The 9,373-nt window shown below is 51.9% G+C and overlaps 1 protein-coding gene across 1 annotated transcript in view; it reads right to left on the bottom strand.

The window, feature by feature from the left end:
- Positions 1-8,473: 8,473 nt before the first annotated feature.
- Agbl1 (AGBL carboxypeptidase 1) overlaps positions 8,474-9,373 on the bottom strand; it is a 353,278-nt gene continuing 352,378 nt past the window's right edge. The window contains exon 23 of the mRNA XM_042698518.1: positions 8,474-8,702. Coding sequence (XP_042554452.1) covers positions 8,474-8,702 — 229 coding nt within the window. The remainder of the gene's footprint in view (positions 8,703-9,373) is intronic.

Genomic DNA, 9,373 nt, shown 5'->3' with positions numbered 1-9,373 from the left:
AAGTGGAAAAAAAAAAATTATCACCAGTGTAGGTGGAACTGCTATGAAGATACTTATTATCTGAAGTACTTTCTCTGTGATCATTTTCTTTCCTGGGTTCTCAACCTGGCTGATAAATAGGATTTCTTTTCACTCACTGGCCTAAAAGTAATTTTTTAAAGGATTAATATACAATTAAAGGAAATGTTACCAAAGCAAGGCGGTCAAACTAAAGCGTTTGCACGGATGAGAGCATCTCCGAGGCCTCTCTTGCTTATGTGTGTTTTTTTTTGGTCATAATGGAATGACAGCTCTCCCCAAATAATGTCCCCAACACAATGGGCCTTCTCCACCTCGGGGATCAGCCACTCGGGCTCCCTCACCCTCCTCCTCCTCCTCAAGGTGAGTCTTTATGCTCATAGACCAGTGCAAGATTTGTCACAGACATCATTTTGTCTGCTCAAGGCTGGATGTGGAAGGAAGTCAGGGCTTGGCTTCCACTCCCCAACCGTCCTTCAGAGGCCGAGGACCTCCCTACAATCGCACGATTGACAATTAAATTGCAGCAAGGAGCCGGGCTTTCCCATGTGGTCCAGGCAGGAGTAAACCACCGACTATATTATCTGTCAGTTGTTTGTGTCTTTGTCATCAGCAACCAGAGGAATGCTAATTACATTTGTTTTTGTGGGCAGAGAAGAAACATGGTCCAAAAAGGACTGAGCACGGATCGGTCGGATTCAAGAGCGCTCCGTGGCCAAGGCCTTTGCCTCTTTACCTCTGGAAGCATTCATGTGCTAGCAGGTGACCTTGAAGTTGAAGGAGGGGGAGGGATCTCCGCGGAGGGGGAGTTCGGGGAGGTGCAGAGACCGTGACCTGTCCGTCTGTGGTTATGATACGGAGGGTTCTGTTGGATGCCAGGCATTCATTTCAACGGCCATAAAGAAGGGTTCTTCTGTTGGGACTTTGTCTGTGACATCCAAAGATGAACCACACTGGCCCCTGGAACTCTCAGAGCCCCCCTGAAGGTCGCAAGGCTGACAGAATGCTGTGCAGTCCTGCTATTCTGCAAACCCTAGAGTAATGATTTATCCAAAAGGAACTTTTCGGCCCTGGTTCAATTCTGTGTATCTATGCCAACAAATGGAGTTGTCCAGAAACTTAGAAGCAATCTGCATCTGGGATCTTGCCCTCTGCCACTCCCTGACTCTTTGCCAGGCTGCTTCTCCCTTCTAAGGTTCAGAGTGATCTGCCGGGGATAGAGAACAGGCTGTGAAACGGAACCAACAAGCACCTGCTGGGCATCCTCCTCGCTGCCCACACCTTCCTAGATCGCCACGAACAGAGGAATGCATACAGAGCGGCTCAGTGGGTAGGGGATGAGGGAACTCCTTGAAAGGCTCATGCTACTAACTGGACCACACTTCAAAGAACATCGTTGACCATAAACCTAGTCAATAAGCTGGGGGTACTGTTGCAATGAAATTGAACCTTGAAGCATCCTGTAAAAAGAAAAAGCAAAAACCACACGCCTTTCTTATGGAATGGGGCTGGGCTAAAGCAATAAAGACCAGGTGCTAGGCAATGAAGGCCATCAATTGTACTATTGGGATAGCAATGTACTTGCAGGCCAAACTGTGTGCCACACTTCTGGGGGCGTCTATCATGGTGCCTGTGTGTGTACGTGCATGTGTGTTTAGTCGTGCATATGTGCATTGTGAACAGGTACTCTACCTGGGACTTCATTTTAATTTGGACACGAGATTATACCATCATTCTGGCGACTCTCTTCCGAGTGTGTGTGCAGGGTTACGTATTTTTATTTTGGCTTGTCGTTTAGAGTAGGACTCTAGGAAGTTGTGATCCAGGTGAACACTGATTTGCATACAGCTCACACGGTTTTAAATCTAGATTCCCGATTAGTTGCATGACTTAGGGTAGGGCTTTTTACAGTCCTCTAATTAACCTCTCTCTAATTCCATAGTCTGTACGATGAGGAAAAGTAATACTTAATAGGAAACTTTATAGCGAGAATTTTGTGAGGCAGTAATATCAATAAACAAAGTGAAATTAGAGGGCAAATATGTAGTAAATAATGCCGTGGAAAGCCAGGGCCTCGTTCTCCGGGAGCGACCACGTATACTGGCAGAGATAGGACAGACGCAGGCAACGTATCAAACCACAACACAAGGGATAAATGGCCAATTAATGGCACATGGAAGGATATGGCTAATTGCATAATAAATGCGTTGAGGGGTCACACTGGAGAGCAGAGAGCCAGAGTGATGGAAGATGCTCAGATGAGAAGGCGATTTGAGGTTTGAACTTCACCTCTGAAGGGCGAGAGAAAAGAGCATGGAAAGATGAGAAGGAGAGAACATGCCGGAAAGAAGTTGGAGATGGCGGAGGCCACGGGTTGGCTGAGAAGATGGCTCGAGGGGGGGGGCGGGGGAACCGGTGTGTGTTCAGATCAGAAGGGAACAGCTCCCGGGAGAGGCCTTTCAATGTCAAGGCGATGCGTCATGCGGACCAGTGAAGGAGACTGTCTTTCCAATTTGCTCGAATCCGTGCACAGGATCTAGCCCGTCTGGTTACCCCTTCCCACCTGCTCCTCATACGCCCAGACTCATCTGGTGTGAGAGGAAGATGGAGGACCAGAGAGAGGAGTCAGACACTCCTCACGGACTGATGGGCCACGGTGATGGGCGATGGGTGGGCGGGCCGGGCAAGGGCGCCCCTTCTGCTACCATTCTCTGGGCTTGAGCCTGCAGCTCCTCCCTGTGGCTGGGATGGCCGCCTTTGACCGATTTCTCTCCCTGGGCCTCTCCTTCCTTTTTTAGGTGGGGAGGGGGTCTGGATCCAACAACCTCATCTTCCAGCTACTCAACATGGCTGTAGAGCCATCTACCTGGAGCAGGTCTAGTCTAGCCCAAGAATTCAGGGGTTGTATTAGGAGAGCTCCAGAGGACGGGGAAATCACTTAAAAAGTCAACCTCAGATCTCACGCTTTCCTAACTCAGGATTTTTCAGACGTTCTTCTCCTTGACCTGGGCCTCTAACATGCCTTGGAAGTTCCTTCCTCCCTCTCTCTTTTAAGTTTTTTGTTTTTTTTCCAGCCAGTGTCTGTTCTTGTCTAGTGGGCAGGACACAGCAGTGCAGGGCATTAGCTCCTCACCCCCCTGCTTTGCTTTGCCTACCCCCTTCCCTCCCCCATCCATCAACCTGCCTTCCCTCAGGGAAGCTGGCATCTACTCCTGCGGAGGCCGGACTTCCTGTCCAGAATGCGTAGCGAGAGCTGCCCCCCGTGGCTGTCTGTCGACACAAGTCTGTGCGCATGCTTCAGTGTTACTAGCCCCCCCCTTCCCCTCGGCCCTTCTTGCGTCCACCCAACCCCACGTGGCCGACCCGAAGGTCATTCTGATTCGAATCCAGGGTCTCGGCAAAGAGGAAACTGAGAGGCAAGGTCAGGCGTGGAAGCTGGCTCGGACCCAGGGAGCTGGGGGACAGGACAGGGCCTGTGTAAGAGCTCATTCTCTGAACAACCAACAAAGAGACGGCAAGGAGGAAGGGCCAACTGTGTGGCAGAGAGGAAATGGGGGGGGGGAGAGGGAGACCCCCCCCCACTTCTGCCCATCTTCTGCACCCTCTCCTAGGGCTCACATCATATTCTCAGTATCAGGAGTGCTTTAAGGGGTCCCGTCAACCATCAGGCCAACGATGGGAAGATGAAAAGGAGTTGGAGTCTCTCCTTCCCCACCACCCTCCCCCCGCCCCGCCCACCAAGATTCTGTGACTCGATTTCTCACCCTCTGCCTGTAGTCTTCCTCTGTACATTATCACTGGGTTTTATTATTTATTTTTAGCCCTGCTTTCGGAAGCTTTTATTCTACGGGACGCTGGCAGGGTGTCAAAAAGCGCTGCTCTGGGCGCTGAATGGGGCCTTGTGCGGGCGTGGATCCCAGGCCCCAGGCAGACAGAGCGCCAGTGTGCGCAGCCTCGCACCACCTCTTCACCCGCCCGGCCCACCCTGGGGCTGGGGCCAAGGGCTCCCTGGCACCGGTGAACGCGAGCTAGGCAAGTGACCTTTGTTGTCATCTGGTCTACCAGACCTGTGCCATCCAATGGAGAAACCGAGGTCCAGAGAGCTGAAGATTCAGCTTTGCATCCATACGCTGAAATACCAGAACGCGATCTCGAACTTTTGGACTCCGTGTGTCTTGATCTATCCCCTACGGACCGAAATCTTCATCTCTCCGCCCTCCCTGGAGGGCCTGCTTCATTTGCATGGTCCACACAGCACTATTTCTCCCCACTGCATGCTGAATGTACTTGCATTCATCAAAACAAAACAAAAACCAAGACCCGCACATCGCTCGGAGCTCCATTCATCACGACAGCGTCCTCTCTGGTTTTATTTTATTTTTTTTTTAGAAGTACGAAATTATGATTCTTTTTCTTTTTCATTCTGTTTTGTTCCTCATTCAGTGAGGCAGAAGGGGCAGGCCTCGGACGGGCTGGGGTGGCCATGAAGAGACGTGCTTCAGTTCCCGGGACAATGGCCTCTTTCACTGGGACCTACCGAGGCAGAATTACAAGTGTGCAAGCATAAACGAGGCTGGAGTCAATCTAAAGTTGTTTTACACTCTGTTTTTATTGAAGTCAATGCATTTCCGTTGCTATGTGTGGGGGCCCGGGGCCTGCTTCATCGTACACACCCCCGGGTGCATGCTAATGGGGACAGGGGACCGTCCCTGATGGGAAAGCAAGGTCCTTTTCTGACCTCTACAGGCCACTTGGAGGAAAAAAAGAAAAAAAAAAAAAAAAAAGACGTTTCTTCTGGGAAATTATAAAATAAGGTGCCATCTCGCACAAGGACTGAGGGAGATTTTTCTTTTTCTTCCCGGCTGCTTCTTTACTGCGTGTGCTAGGGCACAGGAGCATGTGTTTTCTTACCCCTCTCCTAGCCCAATTTATTGGCCTTAGGAGGTCCTCCCCTGGAGACATGTGCCATAGAAATGAAGCTCTCCCTCATCAGGCGATGCATATTTAATGATGGTCCACCAGCTCTGGGGGTGTGAGTGTGCTAGGGCTCGTGAAACGCATAGTCATCTTTGTTCTCCAAGCGATTACAGACTGGTAGGAGGAGAGAGAAGAGTTCACGGGCCACGCCGAACATCCACAGCCAACAGCAGACTTCTTCAGGGTGCTTCTGGGAACTCACAGTGCAAACCAGGGGAGACGGAAGGAGGATGAAGGTGACATTTTAGCAGCAGAGCAGACCAGGAAGTTACTTGGTGGGGTGGGTCGTGAATGGAGCCTGGCCTTCACCCATCCATACACAGGAATTCACTGACAGACTGTAGGTAGCAGAAATTGGGAAACACTATTTTGCTTTTCCATTCCAAATTCTGTCTGGTTGATTATCCAAAGGCCGGTGTTGTCGGAGGTAAAACCCCAAATGAGAAGAGTAAGGGGAAAGGGAGTGGTTGGAATCACATGACTCGGTTACACTGAGGTGAAGGGTCAGATCTGCCCGTAGTGGTGGGTCTGTGGACTCCATGCAGAGCTCTGGGCTCGGGTAGTATGGCAGGTGCACAAGGAAGCAAGTCAGCACAGACCTTCATGCACAGCTCAGAGACCTTGAGGTCACAGAAGAAAAAACAAACAGTCGGATTGTCCACTTGTCCGGTTTTAAAAGTAAGGTGGCTCAGTGGTAGAGTGCTTATCTTACATGCATGAGGCCCTGGGTTCAATTCCTCAGCACCACATAAGCAGAAAAAAGCCTGAAGTGGCGCTGTGGCTCAAGTGGTAGAGCGCTAGCCTTGAGCTGAAGAGCTGAGGGACAGCGCCCAGACCCAGAGTTCAAGCCCCACAACCGACAAAAAGAAAAAGTAAGGTGAGGAGCGATGCATCCATAGCCTGGATATGCCAGTTATATATTTTGCTGAGAATTAAAAACGACCATTCTTAAGATACAAGGGATTTCTCCCTGGACTCTTCTGAGGCTTTGTTATTCTTAGAAGTCTTTGAACAGAGGTGCTCTGTGTCCTCTGCTTTGGGTCTGACGAACCAGCTTGCCTGTAGATCCTGTTCTTCATCTCCTACCTAGGCTCATCATCTTCCTCCCCGACGTCCCCACGATCAGCACGCGGGAGCTCGGCTCACGGGCTCGGGCGGCGAGGGTCAGACGTGCAGCTGGTAGACAGCCATGTGTCTGCTCCCACGTTTCGCTCCGTCCTGGTCGTGGTCTTACCCCACTGGGAGAATAGAGGACTGGTGATCGAGGGTGTCCAGTTTGTCCAGGGAGTGCCTCCAACGCCATCCTTCACCGAAATCGTGCCTGTAAGTCACGGCAAAGGACTTGCGCTCCCGCTGGGCTGCCAGCAAGCCTTCGACACGTGGGTCGGCGATGGGGTGAGCCGAGCAAGGGCTCCATCTTTGAACGTCCCTACTCTGGCTGCTCTGGGTGGCAGGCAGGGCGGCGGGGCCTGGCTTCACCCCACAGCCAGCGCAGAACCCATCTCAACGGCGTACCGTGACCCACACCGTACCTCAACACCCAGGTCCCATCACACATCCCAACTGGATTATTCCAAAGAACTAGGCTTTGTCTATTATTATTATTTATGATGGTCAGAGGATGAATATCATTGTTTAGCCTCTGAAAGTTCTAGGGACCGTGAAAGGTCCCAGGAAATCCCTGACCGTGGAATTACCCATTTTTGTCCCAGTCATTTTAATTCTTGCCGTAAAAGCTAAATATGATCCATTCAGTAATTCTCCCATGGCGTGTGTTCTCTTCCAAGGAGGAATGAACCAATTTTACTCCACGACCGCTGCCGGCCCCAAAGACAAACACAGCGTTGGAGTCTAGCAGGCATCACCGGCAGTAAGAGCGGAGCCTCCATTCTGTGAGCCAAAGGTCTCTGTCTCCACTGCTGTGTGACAATTTCCTCGGGATCATCACCGAAGCACTTCTAGACTATCAACACAAGGACCAGCAACCCTCCTTCATTCCTGGGTCTCCTGTTTAAAGCCTTAGATGATCATCACCCTCAATGACTTCCTCTTCCTCCTCCTCCTCTTTTTCTTCTGCTCCTCCTCGAGCTCCTCCTCCTCCTCCCTCATTCTATCGTTTCTCTCTCAATTTCCCACTCAGAAATGTGACGCCTAGCTCTCCCAAAGGCAGAGAACACACGTTCTCCGCTCTGTGTTGGTCTTGCCACTATCCGGGTCGCTGATGCAGAAGCTGATGTCTGCGAGTGTCTTAGATGTACAGTAGGAGGTGGAGACCTGTAGAAGTCGATCTCTGACAGTGAGTAGATATCACCTTCGCCTGGGCATCCCCCGTGTCTGAGAAACTGCTGATAGTTAGGGATTTCCATTGCTCATCATCACATGGAATCCTAACAGGGTCAATCACGACATCCAAACGAGCATCTACTCTTTCAACCCGTGTCCCATGTCATCTCTTGGCTGGTCGGCCCTCTCTGCTCCCCTGTGCGGGTCTCATTGTTCACCACTCCTTCTGTCCGCCTACTGAGAGGGCTCCCTCCCTCTTCACTGATCTCAACTAGTCCAGCTCTGGGCTCTTTTCCTATGGACCTAGGTGACTTCCTTCCCAGACTTCTCAATCATGGGGCCCCAGAGAATGTGCCTTTTTTTTATTTCCTTTTTCTTTCTGGAACAGTGAGAGAACTTCCACTGAAGGCTCCGTATGGCGAAGGGAAAGCAGCCAACCTCAGCACACCGCACGTGCCGAGACGCACGTTTTTTATATATTATCCCATCTCCTCAACCGCCAGAGCTTTGTGACATAGATATGTTCCTTCCCGCTGCATGTGTTTAAAAAAGAAAGAAAGAAGGAAAGAAAACCAGTGTGGAGTTTGTGGAGATTTAATTACTGGCCTAGGTTTTCATAACAAGCAAACTGCCAGGTCTAGGATGTGAACCATGCCTGTCTGCCTGATTCCTGAGTGAATGAATTTTCCAGGGTATCTCGCAGTCTTCCAGCAGGGCGGGGGTGGGGGGTGGGGAGGGAGAGGCCTGTGTGCATATAGGAGTTTGTACATTTGTCAAGACCAGTGACCGCATCCTTTCTCCATAGAATCGTCTGGTCCAACCTCTACCAGACCCGTAAAAATATCCCCCCGCCCACCAGAGCGTAAGCAGGATACGTGGAACTGCTTAGCTGTCCAATCCATCACCCATGATATGCAGACAGGCCAGGACTCCCAGCGTCTTGGCAAGGCCTTTTATTTGTATCAGGGACACGTCACGTGAACATGCAGAGATCACCGTCGCAGAAGACATGGTGCAACCACTTAGAATTCTGAACAGTGGCGGGGAGGCGCACACTACTCTACTTCAGTCTACAGGAAAGGGGGGGGGGGAGCTCGAAAACAGCTCCTTGCCTCCCGTTCCCAATGCGTTCTATGTAAATGCTGCTGCTGCTGCACACACCCAGAGGCTGGAGCTGCGGGGTAAGCCAAGAGCCTCAGGACAATGGCGTGGCTCTTGTCTGCCCTGTCTCCTCTTCTTCTTCTTCTCCCTCTCCCCCCTCCCGGTGGGAGGCGCACTCCTGAATCTGCCTGTCCAGCTCGGGGAGGCTGGCCTCCTGGTCCGAGCTGCTGTCCCCGCTGTAGTCGATCTCTTCCAAGCACGGCGGCTCGTCGTCGAGCTCGGGAGAGGAGCTGCGGCCGCCGCCTCCGCTGCCACCGCCGCATCTGGCGCGGGTTCCCAAGGGACGTGGAGGAGAGAGGGAGGTGGGGAGGGAGACAGGACATGGGGGGGGGACAGAGGAGAAGGGAAGAGGAGAGACGGGAGAGAGGAGGAGAAGAGAAGTTAGCCAAAGAGAAGAACAGTTATGGCAGCTGGAACAAGAAAGAGGAGGCTGCTCTCCCTTGAGTCTGCGTCTTCAGGCTTAGGATGGAGAAGCCGGGGACGCCCTCTCTCCCTTTGCTAGAAGAGCATTTCTAAGCTAGTCGGATTTCCAACCCGTGAGGACGAGGATGGTCTTACGCGTTTAGGATGTTCTGGGGACTTGACGCTTTTGGTAAACAAGTCTATAGGGTTGCTACTGCAATGCTAAGGACTCCCCCAGGACGGAGGGGGTGGCAGGCCTTTCCCCGGCAGCGCCGTGAGCCATGGCGCCCCGTCCTCCTTCCTCGTGAAAAGTGGCTTACGGGAGACAGAAAATTAACCCAGATGGAAACTCATGCATCGAGAGGACGGGAAAGCGGCCTTCTGTTTCTGCTGTGTCTGGGCTTCCTCTTCGCTCCCCTTTCCCTTCCTCTGATTTAATAACACCTGGGAGACCACCAGGGGCTGACCGGCAGTGGGAAAGAGCCACCGGACGACTTCGTCTCGCCCACAAGGGGAACTTGCTCCCCCGAGT

This window comes from Dipodomys spectabilis, unplaced genomic scaffold, assembly GCF_019054845.1.
Source record: "Dipodomys spectabilis isolate Male_0828 unplaced genomic scaffold, ASM1905484v1 ptg000233l, whole genome shotgun sequence".
In the NCBI taxonomy this organism is placed as follows: Eukaryota; Metazoa; Chordata; class Mammalia; order Rodentia; family Heteromyidae; genus Dipodomys; species Dipodomys spectabilis.
Note: the sequence above shows the minus strand (reverse complement) of the source record. Positions and strands in the feature narration are given on the sequence as shown.